This window comes from Palaemon carinicauda, chromosome 28 (assembly GCF_036898095.1).
Source record: "Palaemon carinicauda isolate YSFRI2023 chromosome 28, ASM3689809v2, whole genome shotgun sequence".
Taxonomy (NCBI): domain Eukaryota; kingdom Metazoa; phylum Arthropoda; class Malacostraca; order Decapoda; family Palaemonidae; genus Palaemon; species Palaemon carinicauda.
In genome coordinates this window covers 60,615,424-60,642,981 of record NC_090752.1, presented here as the reverse complement: position 1 = coordinate 60,642,981, position 27,558 = coordinate 60,615,424, and the positions used below count along the sequence as shown (strand labels likewise).

Sequence of the window (27,558 nt, the reverse complement as noted above, 5' to 3'; positions counted from 1 at the left end):
CACCTACTGCAGTACTCTGAATACTTATCCCAATAAAAATTATGGATCATATTAAGTCTGAACAACTCTTGTGAGATTAACTAACAAAGTGTTGGGACCTACTGTACTTGACATCTCTTGGTAAAGCTTGCCTGGCACACAGTAAGGCACTTTTTTTTTTTTATGTTGCATCTGCTAGCTTCCTCTTCCACGTACGAACCTCGCCATTCTTACATTAGAAGAACGATACCTAAGCAGATTATTTTCTGTCGTTGATATATTTTCTGTCGTTGATGTCGTAATAGTATAGGCTGGATATGAAACATCTCAATTCTCAAACTGTGGTTATGTAACCAAAATAAGTCCCTTTGATTATGTCATTACTTCAAGGCAAATGGGACGGCTCTCCAGGAAAAGTTGATCTAACACCAGAACTTCACATGATAAATCATCACTATAAAAATATTAGGAGGATTAGCAGTGATACCCAACTTCACATTCAGATATATAACTGGAAAAAGTTAAAATTTTCTTTAAAGAATACAACTCGCCTACTTAATATAATGACTCCAAGGTACCTGTCATGTTAAGTCTTAATGAATCAAGGAACAGTAAGATCAACAATGAAATAGACAGATGGCTTAAACATAAAAGCTCTAATACCAACTCCATACAACCCCATGATCCGAAACCAGAAAATCCTGAACTTGAGTGAACCAAACAACACTAATAGAAGGTTTTCCATTAACCTACAAAACAATGATGTGGGTATTATGGTTATATTTCCCAGTTGCTTATTTCCCTAGTTTGAAATTCTCTGCATTCTGACAAACTGATCGAATTGGCTTAGATTATTTTCAACAATCGTAAACAGTAATACCTAATGCTATGAAGGTGAGGTACCATGCTTGCTTGCACTATCCAATTTATTACATTAAACAAAACATCTTCAGGGAAAATCTAAATGCTGCCTTATTCCTTTGTTACTGATAGCACTTTCAGCAATACTATTACAAAATATCTCCTTATAAGTATTAGCAGGATTATTCGAATTACCTGGCACGAGCAAGGCTCTCGCAAGGTATTCCTATATTCATCCTGTACGCAATTTTCGATGGCTAGCGAAGACAATGTTTGGCCTTGTCTTCTAACCATCAGCACAGAAATATAAACCTCACACTTTTAGCCTCTGAGTTCTACAAGTTTTTATGTTAATTGCTCAGAGTTTTTCTCCAGACTGGAGCTTTTTGACAAAATGTCATAGGCCCCATTTGCAAGTTCATGATTCATTATTATTATTATTATTACTTGCTAAGCTACAACCTTAGTTGGAAAGCCAGGATGCTATAAGCCCAAGGGCTCCAACAGGGAAAATAGCCCAGTGAGGAAAGGAAATAAGAAAATAGATAAACTACAGGTATTGAACAGTTAAAATGAAATATCTTAAGAAGAGTTTCAATACTAAAATAAATCTTTCACATATAAACTATAAAAACTTTAAAAAATAACAAAAGGAAGAGAAACAAGATAGAATAGTGAATATGAGTGTACCCTCAAGCAAGAGACATTCTAGCAGACTGAGGGCATGCATTTAATAGCTGTACTTCAATGGAGTGAAGGCGAGCTATGTCCCAATAGCATCCAGTATTTGTTAGTGACTACCCTTCTAAACACTGACAAGACCAAATGAAATTAATTCTATATCTGAGCCAATCAAACACATTCATAAAAATAATTTTATTTTTAGAAATGATTCATAAACTATAAAATTATAAAAAAGTAAATAATTATGAGGTAATTCAAGTCTAAATGACATGGACATTATTTCAATTTAAATTTGTACAAATGAATTTCATCACTACTAAAAACTTCATGCTGATCTTCTAATGGTATCTTTGTTTTGGTGAAATATTGGTCCATCAATTCAAAAAACTTCTCCTGTAAAAGGAGTTTGTTCCCTGTGGTTCGTTCCTCGTAACTCAACAGGATGGTTGTGTGAGGGCCAGATATACTTCTCAGTGTTGAAATGAGTGGTTCCAGAGACTGCAATCAAAAAGAAGATCATCAAAACTTGATAATATAAACGCTGTACTCTTAACACATACTGTACTGCTGTAAGCATTCATCATGGAAATCTCAACAAGTTTATAAACTTAGAAGTACATACTCCATAACAACATCATTGTTATAATTCTTATCCCTCTAGGAATTTTCAATATTTCTGGACCTTAGCAACACACTAAACTATGGAAAATAGTAAGAAGAATGGTAATAACAGCTGGGATGAAGTGGAGATTGTTGGGCTACTTGAAAATGTCAACTTCCCACTAGCTTATGTAAAGAATATCTTATTCTAAAGATGTACCTTCAACTTGAAGTTTTTGCTTGATGTGGACACAACATTAAAAAATTCCAAGCACACTACTAGCAGTAAATGAGGCAATACAATATGAGGTATCATAGTAAGTAAAGTTTCAACGATGGTAAAAAAACCTTGCGACATATTTATAACAGTGACGGTACTTCATTTCCAAGACCCATAGCTTTCCTTAGTCATGTTTGTTTTGGCTGGTGACATAATATTTATGACACAGAAACTAGGAGATGCATTCTTCAAATTCCACACAGTTGCTGCTTATGCCAGATACATCTCCAAATTCAAATGCATAACATTGGTACAGTAATAGGAATCTCCTATTTCTCAAAATTTAGAAGCCTGAAGTATCAATGATCTGTCTGTCTCTCTATAAAAATAGTTTCAAGACTTACTAAACGAGGTAATTGTTCATCTGAATACTTTGATCGCATGCAGTTCTTCATCCAAATCCAGTCCTTTGCCTTGTCAACAAAAACAAAAACAGTCATTTCTTGTCCACTGCAGGAAAAAGGCCCCTCAGACCTTTTTCATTCATCCCTGGGGTTTGACCAGTTTTCATCACGACACTGGCCAGTGCAGAGTGGTGATATGGGGAGAATTTTGTCTGATCGCTCACATCAAACCAACCTAATATGGGTGTCCCTGACTATAGTCCATTTCTTTTAGCGATGCATATTTGCACCGACTCGCGGCGGTGCCCTTTTAGCTAGGAAAAGTTTCCTGATCGCTGATTGGTTAAAATTATCTTGTCCAACCAATCAGCGATCCGGAAACTTTTCCGAGCTAAAAGGGCACCGCTGCGAGTCAGTGCAAATATGCATCGCTAAAAGAAATGGACTATAGTACAGCTTTGCAAATCCTGGCAAAACACAAACCCTTTCACCACATTAAGGTATCCTTCATTCATTCATTCCTCATCAAACTTAATCTTCATTCAGCTGGATGTACTTTACTGATTATTCACGCAACACGTGGAAAACTGAACAGTTTACAGATCTGAGTGTCTCCATGGCTGCAGACTGAGTAAACCAAACACCCGTTAAGTCATACATATTATATGCTCTGGTGTGAATACTGTTAAGTCACCACATGCCTGTTTTACAGGGTGACTAATAATGTATTCATCCAGAATCTGTAAATGGAACTCTGTGTGATGTCCGTCCACTGTAAGTACGATTCATTTCTTAAGACTCTCCTTATATGCATCAATAGAACTGCAAAATATTTAGATCTGGTGATCCATAAGCTGTGGATGATATTGAGCTGGTCACCAATATGAAGCTTCAACCAACTGAAACATATAGGACGGTAACTTCCAGTTCATCTTTGCAGTGTACTTCTTCTCCTGTACTGTAATGCATTCCTTTCCTTGTTTCCTTTCCTCACTGGGCTATCTTCCTTGTTGGATCCCTTGAGCTTATAGCATCTTGTTTTTCCAACTAGGGTTGTAGTGTAGCTTGTAATAACAATAATAATACAGTGGTACCTCTACATACGAATTTAATTCGTTCCATAACCAACTTCGGATGTAGAAAATGATCGGATGTAGAAACGAATTTTCCCATAAGAATACATGGTAATTCATTTAATTCGTTCCTCAGCCTAAAAACCCATAATAAATCCTTAATAAATGGCTACACATAATTACACATAACAATAACATAACTGCATAATATGAAAGAAGCATGTAAAAAAGATAATTATAAAGAAATAATAAATAAAAATTTTGTTTTATTGCCACTTTACCTTAGAGACAGGCCAACGCAGGTGTAGGATTTGCTACGCCAGGAGACGGACGATCGGCGAGAAGGTAGACATGGTGTTAACATGTTCTTTAAATAAATTCTCTCTCTCTCTCTCTCTCTTTCTCTCTCTCTCTCTCTCTCTCTCTCTCTCTCTCTCTCTCTCTCTCTCAGAAAAAATTAATAGACGTCTCCAACACTAACAGTGAAGAAGAACAAGAATCTCTCTCTCTCTCTCTCTCTCTCTCTCTCTCTCTCTCTCTCTCTCTCTCTCTCTCTGTTCTTCTTCACTGTTAGTGTTAGAGACGTCTATTAATTTTTTCTGAGAGAGAGAGAGAGAGAGAGAGAGAGAGAGAGAGAGAGAGAGAGAGAGAGAGAGAGAGAGAGAGAGAGAGATTAAACAAAAATGAGATATTAAACAAAAATGTGTTGTGTACATATGATTTTTAACAGCGTTAACGAGTTGAAAGACAGTTAAATGTAACTTAAAAAACAATATCAGCGAATCTGAATTCCTTTATTAACTAAAACAAATATTGATACAAACACACTCGTGTGCGTATGCGCAAACACACGCACACGCACGAGGAGACACGATCGGCGAGGAGGTAGAGATGGTGACTGCGATAACATACCGTAACTTACACTACGGAAATTTTAATCTAACTTAGCTTATTTATTTTTTTATTTTTATTTTCATATTTCATATTTTTTACATCTTTTTTCTTTTGATTTTTTATTTTTATCACTTTCAGTGACGAGTTACGGTATGTTATCGCAGTTACCATCTCTACCTCCTCCCCGACCGTCTCTCTTACTGCGTAGCAATTTTTGCACATGTGTGTGTGTTTGTGCATACGCACACGAGTGTGTTTGTATCAATATTTGTTTTAGTTAATAAAGGAATTCAGATTAGCTGTTATTACTTTCTTAGTTACATTTAATTGTTTTTCAACTCGTTGACGCTGTTAAAAATCATATGTACTCTAAACACATTTTTGTTTAATCTCTCTCTCTCTCTCTCTCTCTCTCTCTCTCTCTCTCTCTCTCTCTCTCTCTCGGAAAAAAAAATAATAGACGTATCTAACACTATAACAGTGAAGAAGAACGAGAGAGAGAGAGAGAGAGAGAGAGAGAGAGAGAGAGAGAGAGAGAGAGAGAGAGATTTTATTTAAAGAACATGTTAATGCTATGTTTAGAGAGAAACAGAAAAAGAGAGAAGTCTTATTTAAAAGAGCTTGTTAATGCTATCATGATTTTCTTTGCTTCACTTTTTTCTTTCTGTTCATCACGCTGGCCCTTCTCACAAATGATCGTTGCCAACAATCTCTTTGTCCTTTATCCCAATCAACAAAAGGCGTTCTATCTCTTCCAGGGTATTGCTACGATGTCTTGTAATAATGGTGAACCCCTTTGATGGTTATTTGCTTTAATGGCTGCCTTCAGCTTGATGATCCTCGAGATCATAGGCCTATTCCGGCCATATTGTTTAGCCATACAGTATCACTCACATGCACACTGCTCTCATGTTTTTCTATAATTTCTTGCTTCAATTCTAATGAAAGAATTTCCTTCTTCCTGTACTGAAACTTGGCTTCTTAGGCACCATGATTATAGGTAAAATCAAAAAGGAAATGTGAGAAAAGGAAGAAAATATGTTATTTTCATTAGTAAAATAAATTTTTGAATATACTTACCCGATAATCATGTAGCTGTCAACTCTGTTGCCGACAGAAATCTACGGTCGGGATACGCCAGCGATCGCTATACAGGTGGGGGTGAACACCACAGCGCCATCTGTGGTCAGGTACTCCAGTACTTCTTGTCAACACCACCTCAATTTTTTCCTCGGTCCACTGGTTCTCTATGGGGAGGAAGGGTGGGTCAATTAAATCATGATTATCGGGTAAGTATATTCAAAAATTTATTTTACTAATGAAAATAACATTTTTCAATATTAATCTTACCCGATAATCATGTAGCTGATTCACACCCAGGGTGGTGGGTGGAGACCAGCATACATGTTAACAAAGAAGCTAAGTATCCCGTATTTTATTTTATTAGTTATTCAAAAATAACATAAAATAAATAAGTACCTGGTAAGGAAGACGACTTGAACCATTACTCTGCCTTTATTAAGTACGTCTTCCTTACTGAGCGTAGCGGTCCTCTTAGGATGCTGAACGACTCTTAGGTGCTGAAGTATAAAGGGCTGCAACCCATACTAAAGGACCTCATCACAACCTTTAACCTCAGCGCTTCTCAAGAAAGAATTGACCACCCGCCAAATCAACAAGGATGTGGAAGGCTTCTTAGCCGACCGTACAACCCATAAAAAGTATTCAAGAGAAAGGTTAAAAAGGTTATGGGATAATGGGAATGTAGTGGCTGAGCCCCCGCCTACTACTGCATTCGTTGCTACGAATGGTCCCAGGGTGTAGCAGTTCTCGTAAAGAGACTGGACATCTTTGAGATAGAATGATGCGAACACTGACTTGCTTCTCCAATAGGTTGCATCCATAACACTCTGCAGAGAACGGTTCTGTTTGAGGGCCACTGAAGTAGCCACAGCTCTCACTTCATGTGTCCTTACCTTCAGCAAAGCAAGGTCTTCTTCCTTCAGATGAGAATGTGCTTCCCTAATCAGGAGCCTGAATAGGTAAGAAACTGAGTTCTTAGACCTTGGAAGAGAAGGCTTCTTGATAGCACACCATAAGGCTTCTGATTGTCCTCGTAAAGGTTATGACCTTTTTAGATAGTACCTAAGAGCTCTAACTGGGCAAAGTACTCTCTCCAGTTCGTCCCCCACCAAGTTGGACAGGCTTGGGATCTCGAACGACTTAGGCCAAGGACGTGAAGGAAGCTCGTTTTAGCAAAAAACCGAGCTGCAAGGAACATGTAGCCGTTTCAGATGTGAAAACTATGTTCCTGCTGAAGGCGTGGATCTCACTTACTCTTTTAGCTGTTGTCAAGCACACGAGGAAAAGAGTTTTTAATGTGAGGTCCTTAAAAGAGGCTGATTGGAGAGGTTCAAATCTTGATGACATAAGGAACCTTAGGACCACGTCTAGATTCCAGCCTGGAGTGGACAACCGACGTTCCTTTGAGGTCTCAAAAGACCTAAGGAGGTCCTGTAGATCTTTGTTGGTGGAAAGATCCAAGCCTCTGTGGCGGAAAACCGCTGCCAACATACTTCTGTAACCCTTAATCGTAGGAGCTGAAAGGGATCTTACGTTCCTTAGATGTAACAGGAAGTCAGCAATCTGGGTTACAGTGGTACTGGATGAGGAAACTGCATTGGCCTTGTACCAGCTTCGGAAGACTTCCCCTTTAGACTGATAGACTCTGAGAGTGGATGTCCTCCTTGCTCTGGCAATCGCTCTGGCTGCCTCCTTCGAAAAGCCCCTAGCTCTTGAGAGTCTTTCGAAAGTCTGAAGGCAGTCAGACGAAGAGCGTGGAGGTTTGGATGTACCTTCTTTACGTGAGGTAGACGTAGAAGGTCCACTCCTAGAGGAAGAGTCCTGGGAATGTCGACCAGCCATTGCAGTACCTCTATGAACCATTCTCTCGCGGGCCAGAGCGGAGCCAACCAACGTCAGCCGTGTCCCTTTGCGAGAGGCGAACTTCTGAAGTACCCTGTTGACAATCTTGAACGGCGGGAATGCATACAGGTCGAGATGGGACCAATCCAGCAGAAAAGCATCCACGTGAACTGCTGCTGGGTCTGGAATCGGAGAACAATACAACGGGAGCCTCTAGGTTATCGAGGTAGCGAACAGATCTATGGTTGGCTGACCCCACAGGGCCCAAAGTCTGCTGCAAACATTCTTGTGAAGGGTCCACTCTGTGGGGATGACCTGACCCTTCCGGCTAAGGCGATCTGCCATGACATTCATATCGCCCTGAATGAACCTCGTTACCAGCGTGAGCTTCGATCTTTTAACCAGATGAGGAGGTCCCTTGCGATCTAGAACAACTTCCACGAATGAGTCCCTCCCTGCTTGGAGATGTAAGCCAAGGCTGTGGTGTTGTCAGAGTCCACCTCCACCACCTTGTTAAGCTGGAGGGACTTGAAGTTTATCAAGGCCAGATGAACCGCCAACAGCTCCTTGCAATAGATGTGAAGTGTCCTTAGCTCCTGATTCCATGTTCCCGAGCATTCCTGTCCGTCCAAAGTCGCACCCCAGCCCGTGTCTGATGCGTCAGAGAAGAGACGGCGGTCGGGTTTCTGAACAGCCAAAGGTAGACTTCCTTGAGAAGAAAGCTGTTCTTACACCACGTGAGAGTAGACCTCCTCTCTTCGGAAACAGGAACTGAGATCGTCTCTAGCGTCATGTCCTTTATCCAGTGAGCCGCTAGATGATACTGAAGGGGGCGGAGGTGGCGTCTCCCTAACTCGATGAACAGGGCCAGCGATGAAAGTGTCCCTGTTAGACTCATCCACTACCTGACTGAGCATCGGTTCCTTCTCAGCATGCTCTGGATGCAATCTAGGGCTTAGTAGATCCTTGGGGCCGACGGAAAAGCCCGAAAAGCTCGACTCTGAAGATCCATACCCAGGTAGACAATGGTCTGGGATGGGACGAGCTGGGACTCCTCAAAATTGACCAGGAGGCCCAGTTCCTTGGTCAGATCCATAGTCCATCTGAGAATCTCCAGACAGCGACGACTTGTGGGAGCTCTTAAAAGCTAGTCGTCTGACGGAGCCGGACACAAGATCATGGTACTGCTGCACAGTCTGTGAACTGTCAACCATGGGGAAGCGAGGAAGTACAGCGACAACCCGAAGCTGTCTAGACTGTCTGGGTCGTACAGACAACTCCTTATCGGGTTGCTGAGGTTGCCGCACTGCGTCACAACAAGTCACTTCTGCTGGTTGTTGAACGTCTTCCCAGTGACACACTGACTCCGTAAACAAAAAATCCTCTAACAAGGACTAAGCTTGGACTGCATGTCTTGCAACAAAGCTCAAGGTCTATGGGAGCAGGTGTGGTAACAGACGGGGTTAGCGACTGAAGTGGAACCATTACCCTCCCTGGAAGCATGTTATGCTTAAATAAAAGTCCATAGGAGGCTAAGCAGCTAAAGGCTCCTCTCCAAATGACAGAGTCCTCAAGGGAATATCAGAAGGAGGGAGAATAGCACTTTCTCATCTACAGGAACCATATCCGAGAAAAGCTAAGTTCTCTCAGTGAGGGTTTCACTGGTGCAAAAGCAGCAGACTAGAAGGCAACGTTATGAAACTGCTTGACAGTCTAGTGAGTTGGCAACAACCAAAGATGTGTGACTGAGGAGCATGCGGTAAGGTATGCAGAGCATGCTGTATGCAGAGCATGCTGTATGTAGAGCATGCTGTAAGGTAAGCAGAGCATGTTGCATGGCGTGCGGCTTATGCTGCATGGGATGAGGCTCATGCTGCATGGGATGAGGCTCATGCTGCATGGTATGAGGCTCATGCTGCATGGGATGAGACTCATGCTGCAAGGGATGAGGCTCATGCCGCATGCGTTGAGGAGGATGCCGCATAGTATGAGGCTCCTGCCTCATGGGTTGAGGCGGTTGCCGCATAGCATGAGGCTCCTGCCTCATGGTTTGAGGAGGATGCCGCATAGCATGAGGCTCCTCATAGCATGAGACTCCTGCCTCATGGGTTGAGGAGGATGCCGCATAGCATGAGGCTCCTGCCTCATGGGTTGAGGAGGATGCCGCATAGCATGAGGCTGCCTCATGGGTAGAGGAGGTTGCCGCATAGCATGAGGCTCCTGCCTCATGGGTTGAGGAGGATGCCGCATAGCATGAGGCTCCTGCCTCATGGTTTGAGGAGGATGCCGCATAGCATGAGGCTCCTGTGAGGTTGCTGCCTCAAGAGTTGCGTCTGCCTCAAGGGTTGAGGAGGTAGCTGCGCAGAGAGAGGCTCATGCTGTGAAGAATGCGGTTGCTGCATGCGTTGAGGCGGCTGCCTCATAGCATGAGGTTCCTGCCTCAAGAGTTGCGTCTGCCTCAAGGGTTGAGGAGGTGGCTGCGCAGAGAGAGGCTCTTGCCTCAAGAGTTGAGGCTCTTGCCTCAAGAGTTGAGGCTCTTGCCTCAAGAGTTGAGGTTCTTGCCTCAAGAGTTGAGGTTCTTGCCTCAAGAGTTGAGGCTCTTGCCTCAAGAGTTGAGGTTCTTGCCTCAAGAGTTGAGGTTCTTGCCTCAAGAGTTGAGGCTCTTGCCTCAAGAGTTGAGGTTCTTGCCTCAAGAGTTGAGGCTCTTGCCTCAAGAGTTGAGGTTCTTGCCTCAAGAGTTGAGGTTCTTGCCTCAAGAGTTGAGGTTCTTGCCTCAAGAGTTGAGGCTCTTGCCTCAAGAGTTGAGGTTCTTGCCTCAAGAGTTGAGGCTCTTGCCTCAAGAGTTGAGGTTCTTGCCTCAAGAGTTGAGGCTCTTGCCTCAAGAGTTGAGGTTCTTGCCTCAAGAGTTGAGGCTCTTGCCTCAAGAGTTGAGGCGGTTGCCGCATAGCATGAGGCTCCTGCCTCAAGGAAAGTGGAGGTTGCTGCATAGCGCTGGTACCTGGCAACTCCCAATGCGGCAGCTCACGCATGGAGGCAGGAGGAGCCTCAACATCATACGTCTGGCAGGGTGGACTGCGCAGAGGTGGAGGAGCGCTCGACAACAACAAACGGAGCTACTGTCCGTTGAGACTGAGGGTCTAAAACAGCTGGTGCGGCAACAGACGGAGTTACTGCCTGTTGCGATACCACCTTGCCTCTCTGGGAGGTGTGCAGTTGTCGTACTGCAGCAAGTCCGAACTGACCCAGTGCTAATGGCACCACCTAGGAGTTGGACTTGCGCGGAAGGGACCGACTTGCACTTAAAAGCTGCAAGATTTGGTCCATGGTTTCTGCGAGAAACCTCTTCCGCAGACGAGGAATAAAAGGGCTCTCTCGTCTTTGTGTGGGTGGGGTGATCACGTCGGCTACGTGAGTTGGTAACACCCGAAACCACGGAGGGAAACGTCTGTTCGTCGATCAAGGCCTGATGAACCCATAAGTCCTTCGACGTTACTTCTCCCCCGGGCTTGGGAGCTTGTAAGAGGTCCCAGACTAGGCGAACAACTGGCACGAACAGACGAACCCTCGAACGCAACACTGTAACACTTTGCGCTTATCACTTTATCACTTTTGATTTTCTGTTTGCACTTATTTCACTGAACTCGAAACTTTAAGTGGTTTGTACCTGAAACACGCAATTCTATCCTTCATTAAAAGTTAGTAATTGCGAAAACAGTATTACAATGTACAGAAAAACATAATGAAAGATAAATAATTCAGTGGCTGGAAAAGAGACTAAACACTAGATCAAATAAACTACGTTTAAAATCTCTCACCGCATAAAGCCTGAGAACAAGAATAAAACTCTAGAAACGTTTACCTTCTTCCCCTAAAGAGACTAGGGAGAAGAGCAAAAACGATAACAACGTTACCCGCTTGAACGAAACGTTTATCCTCCTCTCTCTCCCTCCGTCTCTATCTCTCTCTCTCTCTCTCTTGACTTAGAACCTGAGAGATGAGCCCAATTATATATATCGTTAAAACATATTATTGTTAAAGGAAAAAAACTGATAGATTTCCCAAATAAAAAGTTCCTTTATTAGAATTAAAACCATTTAAGCTAAGAAAGAATGGACAAAACGCTAGAATCGTTCTACTCTTACTGCAACGTGACACCGTGAATACTCTCTCTCTATCATAACGATAGAGCGCAAGTTGAACGTTCTGAACGTCAACAACTGCAGAGACAAAACAAAACGTTAGTTCAACTTTGAAAACAGTACGAGACTATCAAAGAAATTCTTTCAAAAACATTAAAATAGCATAATATGTTAACAGGTAAAAACGAAATGACGGGCTCAATGTTAATTAACTTCGGTTCCAAGAAAAGACCGCCTACTATTAGGAAAGGTCGAATATAAACAAATATAAAAATTAATTTTAATAAGTTTATAATAAAAGGAAGTTAATCGAAGAGGCCTATAAAAGGCGGAGAGATATAAAAAAAATCTATAACTTTTGTTAAGCAAAATTAAGAAAGAGAGTCTATACTCTCTTCGACACCAACACTTCCGTCTAAGGGAAGGGTCGGCCATTAAAAGTGAAAGAGAGTTCATACTCTCTTCGTCACCAAAATTAAATCAAAAATTAAATCAAATTAATTCCAAAAACTTGCTAAGCTAATGATAAAGCTTCCTGAATAGCGAAGGCTAAACTCTAGAGCAAATACATCACCAAATCGTGAGCAATAACTCCAGAATCAACAGCGTATCCAAGTAGGTCTAGCCGGAGGCACGACAGAGGAAAAATTGAGGTGGTGTTGACAAGAAGTACTGGAGTACCTGACCACAGATGGCGCTGTGGTGTTCACCCCCACCTGTATAGCGATCGCTGGCGTATCCCGACCGTAGATTTCTGTCGGCAACAGAGTTGACAGCTACATGATTATCGGGTAAGATTAATATTGAAAAAAGCACTGTTAATAACAGACCAAACAGAAGACAACCCCACGATACACACAAGAATAGAGAACTGAGCACTCGACGCTCAATGGCGTAATGTTTACTTCGTGTGTCGAAATAAAATTCGGGTGTAGAGTCAAAAATTTGCTCGAATTTTACTTCGGATGTTGGAAAATTCGGATGTAGATACGTTCGTGTGTAGAGGTTCCACTGTACTGTAGACAATACTAATGGGTCTTACACAAACTCCTCAGCTCCAGCATCACTACTTAATAATAAATTTGACTTTCCATCATTTACAATTGGTCTCTTACCACCATTTTTACCTTACCCCAAAATTTTTACTCTCCTTTTAAAACTATCCTTTCCATCAACTGGATGCAAATCAAAATTTCGTCATCACCTATTATCCCTTTCACCCCCAAAGGACGTACCGGTACGTTCTTGCAAAACTGTTAATTACATATTTTTACATATTTTTGATAATTTTATGAGAAACTTCAGGCATTTTCCAAAAGAATGAGACCAACCTGACCTCTCTAGGACAAAAATTAAGCTTTTTAGAGCAATTTGAAAAAATTATATAGCAAAATGTGCTCGAAATTTAACCTTATGGTGGGGGTAAAAGGGTTAAGTATCCAACAAATTTTCAACACTCTTATGTCAAGCTGCGTTATTACTTTTCAATTTTTGTGGGGTTAAATGTTCCTTGCTGTTTCAAGAGTATAATTAGAAAGTAAGTCAGCACCTTTATCTCTTCTTAACATACACAACTAAGCCTGTCTACTTCTGCCTTGGTTCTCTACATGCACTTTTGGTGGATTCCCAAAACATCAAGTTATTTTGTCTATATCACATTGTGTAACTGTATGGTTACCTACAGTATCATAGGCATGAGTAGCCATACCTTGTATTATCCATGTCTTCACTTCACATCGCCAAAGCTCCCAAGTCTCTATTACATTTCATTGGATATCGGGTCACAGCTCGGCAATTCTCACTGATTTCCAGCAAACGGATACAATAAGATCTTCAAATAAGATACCTAATGCTTTGATGGCATCACTTGAAAAACCTTATATCGGTCATTCACATAGCAAGTATCTCTGCTACAATGACCACCACCTTCATTTTAACACAAGAAGTAGGTTGTCCAAAGTGCCAGCCACTCATTGAGATACTACCGCTAGAGTTATTGAGTCCTTTGACTGGTGAGATAGTACTACTTTGGACCCCACTCTGGTTACAGCTCATTCTTCCTTTGCCTACACATATACCAAATAGTATGGCCTATTCTTTACATAATCTCCTCTTTCCTCATACATGTGACAACACAAAGATAACAGAAAAATTCTTCTTCATTCAAAGATTTAACTACTGCACTGTAATTGTTCATTGGCTTCTTTCCTCTTAGTAAAGGTAGAACAGACTCTGTAGATATGGTAAGCCCCTCTTCAAGAAGGATAGTCCAAAATCAAACCATTGTTCACTATTCTTGGGTAGTGCCATAGCCTCTGCTCCATGGTCTTCTACTGTCTTGGGTTAGAGTTCTTTTGCTTGGCGGTACACTCAGACACACTATTCTTTCTGTTTCCTTATTTCTTTTCCCCACTGGGCTATTTTCCCTGTAGGAGTTCATGGGTTTATGGCATCCTGCTTTTCCAAATAGGGTTGAAGCTTAGCTAATAATAATAATAATAAGAATAATAAAAATAATAATCATAATCATAATCATAATAATAATAATAATAATAATAATAATAATAAAAGTGAAAAGTGATAATCATGACTACTTTTCACCTATACAAGCTCTGCCCTTACATCCTTCAGAATCTCGCCTGTAAAGAAAAGGGAAGAAAAAAAGTTGACCTTGGGAGAATCAAGATGTCTAAGTAAAGGAACAGGAGCCGGACTATGATCTCTTCGAAACAAAGCTTCAGAACTATACAAACCAAAGGACAGATCCTAACCAATGTAAAGAATACCCTTTCAGTATCTAAGTGAGCCAACTGGAAGAAAAATAAAACTTTTAACTCTTCACCGACCTCAAAAAGGCAACAGAATAGGGGAATGCTCAAGAAATTTGCACATTAGTTAATTAATCAACTACAATAAACACTAACTAGAACTATGTTACAAAGTTGTGTTCTTAGCCATAGAAATAAAGATTTTAAAATGCACTAAAATAAAATGGAAGGACAACAGTGCTTTAAAACAATGCTAATTAATCACCTGAGAACCAGATTAGACAAAAACACTAGCATTAGTGTCTTAAATACAAAAATGTTATTTTCATTAGTAAAATAAATTTTTGAATATACTTACCCGATAATCATGTAGCTGTCAACTCCGTTGCCCGACAGAATTCTACGGAAGGGATACGCCAGCGATCGCTATACAAGAGGGGGGTGTACTCACAAGCGCCACCTGTGGCCAGGTACTGCAGTACTTCTTGTTGACACCACCTCAATTTTTCCTCGGTCCACTGGTTCTATGGGGAGGGAGGGTGGGTCAATTAAATCATGATTATCGGGTAAGTATATTCAAAAATTTATTTTACTAATGAAAATAACATTTTTCAATATTAATCTTACCCGATAATCATGTAGCTGATTCACACCCAGGGAGGTGGGTGAAAACCAGTGTACATGTATATCAAGAAGCTAAGTATCCCGTATTTCATATTATCAGTTATTCAAAATAACAATGAAATTATAAGTACCTGGTAAGGAAGTCGAATTGAGCCATTACTCTGCCTTAAATAAGTTTGTCTTCCTTACTGAGCGCAGCGTTCCTCTTAGGAGGCTGAACAACTCTAAGGTGCTGAAGTATCAAGGGCTGCAACCCATACTAAAGGACCTCATCACAACCTTTAACCTCGGCGCTTCTCAAGAAAGAATTGACCACCCGCCAAATCAACAAGGATGTGGAAGGCTTCTTAGCCGACCATACAACCCATAAAAAGTATTCAAGAGAAAGGTTAAAAGGTTATGGGATTATGGGAATGTAGTGGCTGAGCCCCCGCCTACTACTGCATTCGTTGCTACGAATGGTCCCAGGGTGTAGCAGTACTCGTAAAGAGACTGGACATCTTTGAGATAGAATGATGCGAACACTGACTTGCTTCTCCAATAGGTTGCATCCATAACACTCTGCAGAGAACGGTTCTGTTTGAAGGCCACTGAAGTAGCCACAGCTCCCACTTCATGTGTCCTTACCTTCAGCAAAGCAAGGTCTTCTTCCTTCAGATGAGAATGTGCTTCCCTAATCAGAAGCCTGAATAGTAAGAAACTGAGTTCTTAGACCTTGGAAAAGAAGGTTTCTTGATAGCACACCATAAGGCTTCTGATTGTCCTCGTAAAGGTTAAGACCTTTTTAGATAGTACCTAAGAGCTCTAACTGGGCAAAGTACTCTCTCCAGTTCATTCCCCACCAAGTTGGACAGGCTTGGGATCTCGAACGACTTAGGCCAAGGACGTGAAGGAAGCTCGTTTAGCAAAAACCGAGCTGCAAGGAACATGTAGCCGTTTCAGATGTGAAAACAATGATCCTGCTGAAGGCGTGGATCTCACTTACTCTTTTAGCTGTTGTCAAGCACACGAGGAAAAGAGTTTTTAATGTGAGGTCCTAAAAAGAGGCTGATTGGAGAGGTTCAAATCTTGATGACATAAGGAACCTTAGGACCACGTCTAGATTCCAGCCTGGAGTGGACAACCGACGTTCCTTTGAGGTCTCAAAAGACCTAGGGAGGTCCTGTAGATCTTTGTTGGTGGAAAGATCCAAGCCTCTGTGGCGGAAAACCGCTGCCAACATACTTCTGTAACCCTTGATCGTAGGAGCTGAAAGGGATCTTACTTTCCTTAGATGTAACAGGAAGTCAGCAATCTGGGTTACAGTGGTACTGGTTAAGGAAACTGCATTGGTCTTGTACCAGCTACGGAAGACTTCCCCTTGAGACTGATAGATTCTGAGAGTGGATGTTCTCCTTGCTCTGGCAATCGCTCTGGCTGCCTCCTTCGAAAAGCCCCTAGCTCTTGAGAGTCTTTCGAAAGTCTGAAGGCAGTCAGACGAAGAGCGTGGAGGTTTGGGTGTACCTTCTTTACGTGAGGTTGACGTAGAAGGTTCACTCCTAGAGGAAGAGTCCTGGGAATGTCGACCAGCCATTGCAGTACCTCTATGAACCATTCTCTCGCGGGCCAGAGCGGAGCCAACCAACGTCAGCCGTGTCCCTTTGCGAGAGGAGAACTTCTGAAGTACCCTGTTGACAATCTTGAACGGCGGGAATGCATACAGGTCGAGATGGGACCAATCCAGCAGAACAGCATCCACGTGAACTGCTGCTGGGTCTGGAATCGGAGAACAATACAAAAGGAGTCTCTAGGTTATCGAGGTAGCGAACAGATCTATGGTTGGCTGACCCCACAGGGCCCAAAGTCTGCTGCAAACATTCTTGTGAAGGGTCCACTCTGTGGGGATGACCTGACCCTTCCGGCTGAGGCGATCTGCCATGACATTCATACCGCCCTGAATGAACCTCGTTACCAGCGTGAGCTTTCGATCTTTTGACCAGATGAGGAGGTCCCTTGCGATCTAGAACAACTTCCACGAAAGAGTCCCTCCCTGCTTGAAGATGTAAGCCAGGGCTGTGGTGTTGTCAGAGTCCACCTCCACCACCTTGTTAAGCTGGAGGGACTTGAAGTTTATCAAGGCCAGAAGAACCGCCAACAACTCCTTGCAATTGATGTGAAGTGTCCTTTGCTCCTGATTCCATGTTCCCGAGCATTCCTGTCCGTCCAAAGTCGCACCCCAGCCCGTGTCTGATGCGTCCGAGAGGAGACGGCGGTCGGGTTTCTGAACAGCCAAAGGTAGACTTCCTTGAGAAGAAAGCTGTTCTTACACCACGCGAGAGAAGACCTCCTCTCTTCGGAAACAGGAACTGAGACCGTCTCTAGCGTCATGTCCTTTATCCAGTCAGCAGCTAGATGATACTGAAGGGGGGGGAGGTGGAGTCTCCCTAACACGATGAACAGGGCCAGCGATGAAAGTGTCCCTGTTAGACTCATCCACTACCTGACTGAGCATCGGTTCCTTCTCAGCATGCTCTGGATGCATTCTAGGGCTTGGAAGATCCTTGGGGCCGACGGAAAAGCCCGAAAAGCTCGACTCTGAAGATCCATACCCAGGTAGACAATGGTCTGGGATGGGACGAGCTGAGACTCCTCAAAATTGACCAGGAGGCCCAGTTCCTTGGTCAGATCCATAGTCCATCTGAGAATCTCCAGACAGCGACGACTTGTGGGAGCTCTTAAAAGCCAGTCGTCTGACGGAGCCGGACACAAGATCATGGTACTGCTGCACAGTCTGTGAACTGTCAACCATGGGGAAGCGAGGAAGTACAGTGACAACCCGAAGCTGTCTAGACTGTCTGGGTCGTACAGACAACTCCTTATCGGGTTGCTGAGGTTGCCGCACTGCGTCACAACAAGTCACTTCTGCTGGTTGTTGAACGTCTTCCCAGTGACACACTGACTCCGTAAACAAAAAATCCTCTAACAAGGACTAAGCTTGGACTGCATGTCTTGCAACACAGCTCAAGGTCTATGGGAGCAGGTGTGGTAACAGACGGGGTTAGCGACTGAAAGTGGAACCATTACCTTCCCTGGAAGCATGTTATGCTTAAATAAAAGTCCATAGGAGGCTACGCAGCTAAAGGCTCCTCTCCAAATGACAGAGTCCTCAAGGGAATATCAGAAGGAGGGAGAAAAGCACTTTCCCATCTACAGGGACCATATCCGAGAAAAGCTAAGTTCTCTCAGTGAGGGTTTCACTGGTGCAAAAGCAGCAGACTAGAAGGCAACGTTATGAAACTGCTTGACAGTCTAGTGAGTTGGCAACAACCAAAGATGTGTGACTGAGAAGCATGCGGTAAGGTATGCAGAGCATGCTGTATGCAGAGCATGCTGTATATAGAGCATGCTGTAAGGTAAGCAGAGCATGTTGCATGGCGTGTAACATTTCTCAGAAATTCCATGACCAGTGCTAGATTGAGTAATATCGCATTACTGTCCATTGAAAGTGCACGTGTCGAGGGAATTGATTTAGACTGTTTTGTTGATGAATTTGATAGCCGGCATGATAATCGTAGAATTAAGCTGCACTAAATATACGTACTATAATCTACTTCACCTCAGGAAAGGGAAACTCGCCCTGTTGGCAACACTGCATTACTTCATGCATGCTTGCATGGGGTTTTAATATCAACATAATATTTACATTACATTCATAACTCATGATTCATTTTGTTTTGAAGATATTTTTGCCATATTTTGCGATTTTGTTAAAAATATATTGCAAGGAATACATATATATTTTTTTATATTTTTTAAGTAATACGAATAACCTCCATTATCATAATGTTTGTGTAGGCATACATGTATATGATTACAAATGCAAGTTATGAAAGTAATGAGGTGTTATTATTGTCATTTGTTATTTCAAAGTTGAATGGGAAGAGGCTCAAGTTGAGGAGAAAGTGGCAGATGCATGCGTTGAGGTGGCTGACTCATAGCATGAGGTTCCTGCCTCAAGAGTTGCGCTTGTCTCAAGGGTTGAGGTGGCTGCGCAGAGAGAGGCTCTTGACTCACGAGTTGAGGTTCTTGAGGTGTGAGCTGCGAGAGTTGAGGTAGCGGCTGCGCAGAACGCAGTTCCTGTCTCACGAGTTGAGGTTCCTGAGGAGCTAGCCTCAAGAGTTGAGGCTCTCGCCTTGAGGAAAGTTGAGGTAGCAGCTGCGAGAGCTGAGGTGGCTGCCTCAAGGATGGTAGAGGTTGTCGTACCTCAAAAGGTTGTTGCCTCGAAGATGGTCTAACTGCAAGAAAATCTTGCCTCAAGGCATAAGACTCCTGCTCCCATTGTTGAGGTTGCCTTAAGGAAGGTTGAGGTTGCTGCACAACGCTGGTAACTGGCAACTCCGAACGCGGTAGGGTAGCTTGAGGAACCTCAACTTCGTACGCCTGGCAGACTGGACTGCGGTGAGGCGGAGCGCTCGCAGGAGGAGGTGTAACCTTCTCAGCCTGAAACTCACGCATTAAGACCGCAAGCTGCGACTGCATGGACTGCAGCAAAGTCATCTTGGGATCAACAGACGATAAGGTCTGTTGAGGCAAAGCCTTAACAGAAGATGAGGTCTGTTGAGGCATCGCCTTACCTCTCTTAGGAGGTGTGCAGTCACCTGATGACTGCGGAGAGTCAGAGCTAACCCAATGACTGCATCCGGGTTGTTGAATTCTAGAGGTCTGGACTTTACGTTTAAGAGGTCTTGAGACCTGAGTCCAGCGTTTTCTCCCCGAAATTTCTTCTGCAGACGAGCAAAATAAGGGCTCAATCGTCTGCGGGTGGGAGTGACGGTCTCTGTAAGACACGCCCGCAACCACCGAGGATACTTCTGTGCGCCGATCAAGGCCTGCCGAACCCTTTTGCCCTTCGACATTGCTTCTCCCCTAGGCTTGGGAGCTTGCAAGAGGTCCCGGACTGGGAGGACGACTGGCACGCACAGAAGTACCCTCACGCACAACACTGACACACTTTGCGCTAATCACTTATCACTTTTGATTTTCTGTTTGCACTTATTTCACTGAACTCGAAACTTTAAGTGGTTTGTACCTGAAACACGCAATTCTATCCTTCCTTAAAAGTTAGTAATTGCAAAAACAGAATTACAATGTAACAGAAAAATCTAATGAAAGATAAATAATTCAGTGGCTGGAAAGAGACTAAACTCTAGATCAAATAAACTACGTTTAAAATCTCTCACCGCATAAAGCTTGAGAACAAGAATAAAACTCTAGAAACGTTTACCTTCTTCCCCTAAAGAGACTAGGGAGAAGAGCAAAAACGATAACAACGTTACTCGCTTGAACGAAACGTTATCCAGCTCTCTCTCCCTCCGTCTCTATCTCTCTCTCTCTCTCTCTCTTGACTTAGAACCTGAGAGAAGAGCCCAATCATATATATCGTTAAAACATATTATTGTTAAAGGAAAAAAAGTGAAATATTTCCCAAATAAAAAGTTCCTTTATTAGAATTAAAACCATTAAGCAAAGAAAGAATGAACAAAACGCTAGAAACGGTTACTCTTACTGCAACGTGACACCGTGAAAATTCTCTCTCTATCGTAACGATAGAGCGCAAGTTGAACGTTCTGAACGTCAACAACTGCAGAGACAAAACAAAACGTTAGTTCAACTTTGAAAACAGTACGAGACTATCAAAGAAATTCTTTCAAAAACATTAAAATAGCATAATATGTTAACAGGTAAAACCGAAATGACGGGCTCAATGTTAATTAACTTCGGTACCAAGAAAAGACCGCCTACTATTAGGAAAGGTCGAATATAAACAAATATAAAAATTAATTTTAATAAGTTTATAATAAAAGGAAGTTAATCGAAGAGGCCTATAAAAGGCGGAGAGATATAAAATAAATCTATAACTTTTGTTAAGCAAAATTAAGAAAGAGAGTCTATACTCTCTTAGACACCAACACTTCCGTCTAAGGGAAGGGTCGGCCATTTAAAAGTGAAAGAGAGTTCATACTCTCTTCGTCACCATAATTAATCAAATTAATTCCAAAAGCTAGCTAAGCTAATGATAAAACTTCCTGAATAGCGAAAGCTAAACTCTAGAGCAAATACATCACCAAATCGTGAGCAAAAAACTCCAGAATCAACAGCGTATCCATGTAGGTCTAGCCGGAGGCACGACAGAGGAAAAATTGAGGTGGTGTCAACAAGAAGTACTGCAGTACCTGGCCACAGGTGGCGCTTGTGAGTACACCCCCCTCTTGTATAGCGATCGCTGGCGTATCCCTTCCGTAGAATTCTGTCGGGCAACGGAGTTGACAGCTACATGATTATCGGGTAAGATTAATATTGAAAAAAAAATTTACATTTTCCTGCTTAACCTCATCATGAATAAGCCAAGACTCTTTGCATTATGTAAAATGTCCAGCAAGCGGAGTAACTTTTAACATTTTAAAAGTGGCAAATCTTTAACTTACTGTGTAAACAAATGCCAAATTTATAATTCCAGTTCAACTGCCAGAATTAAAACGAAGACTCGGCGCGCTGTCAGATCGGGACTGCCATTGCATACTGGGTGGAACCTCAACAATTTTTCATTGGTCGTTACCAGCTTTCGTCAGAATCTACCCCTACTAAAGGATGCAGGTTTGTATTTGCGGAACAAACTATATTTACAATTATCATTAGTACCCAAGCTACAACCCCAGTTGGAAAAGCTGAATGCTACAAGCCCAAGGGCTCCAGAAGGGAAAGCTGCCCTGGGCAGAAATGGAGAAGTAATGAAAAAAATATAAGCCATAAATAGAAAAATAAATGAAATATATGAAGATCAATAACATTGAATAAATAAATCATATATAAACTATAAAATGAGACATGTCAACCTGTTCGACAGAAAGGTATTTGCATCATGTTTGAACATCTGAAGATCTACCGATTCAACAAGCAGATTAGGAAGATCATTCCATAATCTGTTTAAATCTGGTATAAAACTCCTAGTACAGTATACTGTGTGGTGTTAAGCCTTATGATGGAGTAGGCAAGACTTAGAATAATTGCATACAGTACTGTACTGTACTGGATGGTACAGTCTGGAAAGACCTGAATGCAGAGGATGGTCAGAATTATTAAAGCATATCTAATCTAATACAGCTGGCACATACTGACTATTTGTACAAAGTGACTGAGACTTTACGGATGTATAAACCAAATATTTCTACATCACATGTCAGCCAAGACAACAACGATGCTCTGGAATAGTTCGTAAAATATCATTCTCTAGTGAAAGTTATTAACCTGATATGATGACTCAACTTTTCAAGCGAATGATATTCTTGAATAACAACGCCCTACGACAGGAATCCTACAATACGTAAAATTAAAATGCACATTGTATGAACGCTTAATGATTAATAGGCGACAAATGCATCTATTACCTCATCCAGAAGACAAAAAACCTAAAAAAATTGGAGCCTTCCTAGTTTTGCAAACTGGGACCAGATTATCACATAGAAGAACTGTGCTGTTTTCAGCTGATATTACCTGTTGGCTTAATATATCATCTTCTGTCACCTAATGGCAATTTTTTTCTGAACCTCAAATCATAATTATCGTAAACACTTTCAATTTACATTTTCAGTCTTCCAAAGACTTCTACCATTTCCCCTTCTACAAAATACCTAATATCTTATGTCACTCCCCTCCTCTATAAAAAACTGATAAGCAAAAAAATATTTTACCCAGGACCCACATCCAATTTTTGGACATATGACTAGTTTAAAAACTAAATGCAAACATACTGTACACATACAGATTAATACTTAAGGTAATCATCATGTACTTTACAGTATTCCTAATTCATAGACATAAATCATATCAAACAATTAAAGCATATTAATTTGAGACTTGCAGATATGCCCTGTACCTTTCATTACGGGGCTAGGACAATTCGGTCCCGGACAGTTCGGTACTAGGACAATTCGGTACTCGGACAATTCGGTACCAGGACAATTCGGTACCAGGCTTGTCATTTTTTAAAATGTCTAAATCAGAAAAATATGTTATTTTTATTAGTAAAATAAATTTTTGAATATACTTACCCGATAATCATGTAGCTGTCAACTCCGTTGCCCGACAGAATTCTATGGAGGGATACGCCAGCTATCACAATACTAGAAGGGGGTGTACTTACCAGCGCCACCTGTGGCCAGGTACTATAGTACTTCTTGTTGACACCTCCTCAATTTTTCCTCGGTCCACTGGTTCTCTATGGGGAGGAAGGGAGGGTCGATTAAATCATGATTATCGGGTAAGTATATTCAAAAATTTATTTTACTAATAAAAATAACATTTTTCAATATTAAACTTACCCGATAATCATGTAGCTGATTCACACCCAGGGGGGTGGGTGAAAACCAGTGTACAAGATTAAAGGATAGCTAAGTATCCCATATTTCATATAACAGTTATCTCAAATAACAATGAAATAATAAGTACCTGGTAAGGAAGTCGAATTGAACCGTTACTCTGCCTCTTTTTTAAGTTCGTCTTCCTTACTGAGCGCAGCGTTCCTCTTGGAGGCTGAATCAACTCAAAGGTGCTAAAGTATATAGGGCTGCAACCCCTACTAAAGGACCTCTACATAACTTCTAACCCAGGCGCTTCTCAAGAATGAATTGACCACCCGCCAAATCAAAAGGATGCGGAAGGCTTCTTAGCCTACCGTAACAACCATAAAAACAACAATAAAAGCATTCAAGAGAAAGGTTAAAAAAGGTTATGGGATTAAGGGAATGTAGTGGCTGAGCCCTCACCTACTACTGCACTCGCTGCTACGAATGGTCCCAGGGTGTAGCAGTTCTCGTAAAGAGACTGGACATCTTTAAGATAAAATGATGCAAACACTGACTTGCTCCTCCAATAGGTTGCATCCATTATGCTCTGCAGAGAACGGTTTTTATTAAAGGCCATCGAAGTAGCTACGGCTCTTACTTCGTGGGTCCTTACCTTCAGCAATGCAAGGTCTTCCTCCTTTAAGTGAGAATGGGCTTCTCTAATCAGAAGCCTTATATAATACGAAACCCCGTTCTTGGACATGGGCCTCGAAGGTTTCTTGATGGCACACCATAAGGCTTCTGACTGTCCTCGAATAGGTTTAGACCTATTAAGATAATACTTGAGAGCTCTGACAGGGCAAAGAACTCTCTCTAGTTCGTTACCTACCATGTTGGAGAGGCTAGGTATTTCAAACGATCTAGGCCAAGGACGTGAAGGAAGTTCGTTCTTTGCTAGGAATCCGAGCTGAAAAGAACATGTTGCAGATTCGGTCGTGAAACCAATGTTCTTGCTGAAGGCATGAACCTCACTGACTCTCTTAGCTGTTGCAAGGCAGATGAGAAAAAGAGTCTTGAGGGTAAGGTCCTTGAAGGAAGCTGACTGGAGAGGTTCGAACCTAGGTGACATAAGGAACCTTAAGACTACGTCTAGGTTCCAGCCTGGAGTGGATAGACGACGCTCTTTAGACGTCTCAAAAGACTTAAGGATGTCTTGAAGGTCCTTGTTGGAAGAAAGGTCCAAACCTCTGTGGCGGAGAACTGAAGCCAACATACTCCTATACCCTTTAATCGTAGGGGCTGAAAGGGATCTCTCATTCCTAAGATGTAAAAGGAAGTCAGCTATTTGGGTCACAGAGGTATTGGTAGAGGATACTGAATTGGCTCTACACCAGCTCCGGAAGACTTCCCACTTAGATTGGTAGACTCTACGAGTGGAAACCCTTCTTGCTCTGGCAATCGCACTGGCTGCCTCCTTCGAAAAGCCTCTAGCTCTAGCGAATCTTTCGACAGTCTGAAGGCAGTCAGCCGAAGAGCGTGGAGGTTTGGGTGCAACCTGTCTACGTGAGGTTGACGTAGAAGGTCCACTCTTAGAGGTAGAGTACTGGGGATGTCGACTAGCCATTGAAGTACCTCTGTGAACCATTCTCTTGCAGGCCAAAGGGGAGCAACCAGCGTCAGCCGTGTCCCTTCGTGCGAGATGAATTTCTGCAGAACTTTGTTTATTATCTTGAACGGTGGGAATGCGTAAAGGTCGAGATGGGACCAGTTCAGTAGAAAAGCATCCACATGAACTGCTGCAGGGTCTGGAACTGGGGAACAGTACAGCGGAAGTCTCTTGGTTATGGAGGGGGCAAACAGATCTATGGTAGGTTGACCCCACAAGGTCCAAAGTCTGTTGCACACACTCTTGTGGAGGGTCCATTCCGTGGGAATGACCTGATTCCTTCTGCTTAGGCGATCTGCTGAGACGTTCATATTGCCCTGAATGAACCTCGTGACTAAAGTGAGGTTTTGACTTCTTGACCAAATGAGGAGGTCCCTTGCGATCTCGTATAGGCTCCTCGAATGGGTCCCTCCTTGCTTGGAGATGTAAGCCAAGGCTGTGGTGTTGTCTGAGTTCACCTCCACCACTTTGCCTAGCAGGAGGGACTTGAAGTTCAGCAGGGCTAAATGAACTGCTAGTAGCTCCTTGCAGTTGATGTGGAGCGTTCCCTGTTCCTCGTTCCACGTTCCCGAGCATTCCCGTCCGTTCAAGGTTGCACCCCAGCCCGAGTCCGATGCATCTGAGAAGAGATGAAGATTGGGGGTCTGAATAGCCAACGATAGGCCCTCCCTGAGAAGGAGATTGTGCTTCCACCACAAGAGAGTGGTCTTCATCTCTTTGGTGACTGGGATAGAGACTGCTTCGAGAGTCAAACCCTTGTCCCAATGAGCTGCAAGATGGAATTGAAGAGGGCGGAGGTGGAGCCTCCCTAGCTCGACGAACAGGGCCAGTGATGAAAGGGTCCCTGTGAGACTCATCCACTGTCTCACCGAGCAACTGCTCCTCTTCAGCATGCTCATGATGCACTCTAGGGCTTGGCTTATCCTGGGGGCCGATGGAAAAGCCCGAAAATCCTGACTCCGAATCTCCATTCCCAGGTACACAATGGATTGGGAGGGAATGAGCTGAGACTTTTCTGTGTTGACTAACAGACCCAGTTCTCTGATTAAGTCCAAAGTCCAGTTGAGACTCTCCAGACAGCGACGACTCGTGGAGGCTCTCAACAGCCAGTCGTCTAAGTAGAGGGAGGCTCTGATGTCCGATAAGTGGAGGAATTTTGCTATATTCCTCATCAGATGCGTGAACACCATAGGAGCTGTGCTTAGGCCAAAACACAGGGCTTGGAATTGGTAGACAACCTTTCCAAAAACGAATCTCAGGAAAGGTTGGGAGTCTGGATGAATAGGAACGTGAAAGTAGGCATCTTTCAAGTCCAACGAGACCATCCAGTCCTCCTGCCTGACCGCTGCTAGGACCGACTTCGTCGTCTCCATCGTGAACGTCTGCTTGGTGACATACGCATTGAGCGCGCTGACGTCCAGCACCGGTCTCCAACCTCCTGTTTTCTTGGCCACCAGAAAGAGACGGTTGTAGAAGCCCGGGGATTGACGGTCCCGGACTATAACCACTGCCTTCTTCTGCACAAGTAGCGACACCTCCTGGTGCAACGCTAGCCTTTTGTCCTCTTCTTTGTAGTTGGGAGAGAGGTTGATGGGAGATGTGGTCAGAGGGGGTTTGAGGCAGAATGGAATCCTGTAACCCTCCCTCAGCCAACTGACAGACTGGGCGTCTGCACCTCTCTTTTCCCAGGCTTGCCAGAAGCTCTTGAGTCTGGCTCCTACTGCTGTCTGGAGATGCGGAGAGTCAGTTTTTTCCTTTAGAGGCCTTGGAGCCTTTCCTAGACTTGCTCCTGGAAGAGTCTGGACGGGAGCTTCCTCGGCTGGGGGCTCTACCACGAAAGGGCGGTATGAACCTCGTAGCAGGAGTATCAGCCACTGGGGTGCGATAAGTCCTGGGGACAGAGGTAGCAACCTTAGACTTACGAGCCGATGAGGCTACAAGATCATGTGTGTCCTTTTGTATCAGGGCAGCAGACAAGTCCTTAACCAGCTCTTCGGGGAAGAGGAACTTCGAGAGCGGAGCGAAAAGGAGTTGTGACCTTTGACAAGGTGTAATGCTGGAGGAAAGGAAGGTACAAAGCTGTTCCCTTTTCTTAAGAACCCCTGATACAAACATCGACGCAAGCTCGCCAGATCCATCTCTAATGGCCTTATCCATGCAGGACATTAATAGCATGGCAGAATCCTTGTCCGCAGGGGAGGTCTTCTTGCTGAGGGCCCCCAGGCACCAGTCTAGAAAGTTGAACATCTCAAATGCTCTAAAAACACCCTTCAGGAAGTGATCAAGGTCTGAGAAGGTCCAGCAAACCTTAGAGCGCCTCATTGCAGTTCTACGAGGCGAGTCTACCAGACTTGAGAAGTCAGCCTGGGCAGAGGCAGGTACTCCCAAGCCTGGTTCCCC

The 27,558-nt window shown here is 43.0% G+C and overlaps 1 protein-coding gene across 1 annotated transcript in view; it reads right to left on the bottom strand.

Annotated features, from left to right (window-relative positions):
• Positions 1–1,745: 1,745 nt before the first annotated feature.
• Positions 1,746–27,558, bottom strand: part of LOC137622065 (protein N-lysine methyltransferase METTL21D-like) — a 43,261-nt gene continuing 17,448 nt past the window's right edge. The window contains exon 4 of the mRNA XM_068352540.1: positions 1,746–2,022. Coding sequence (XP_068208641.1) covers positions 1,801–2,022 — 222 coding nt within the window. The 3' untranslated portion in view covers positions 1,746–1,800. The remainder of the gene's footprint in view (positions 2,023–27,558) is intronic.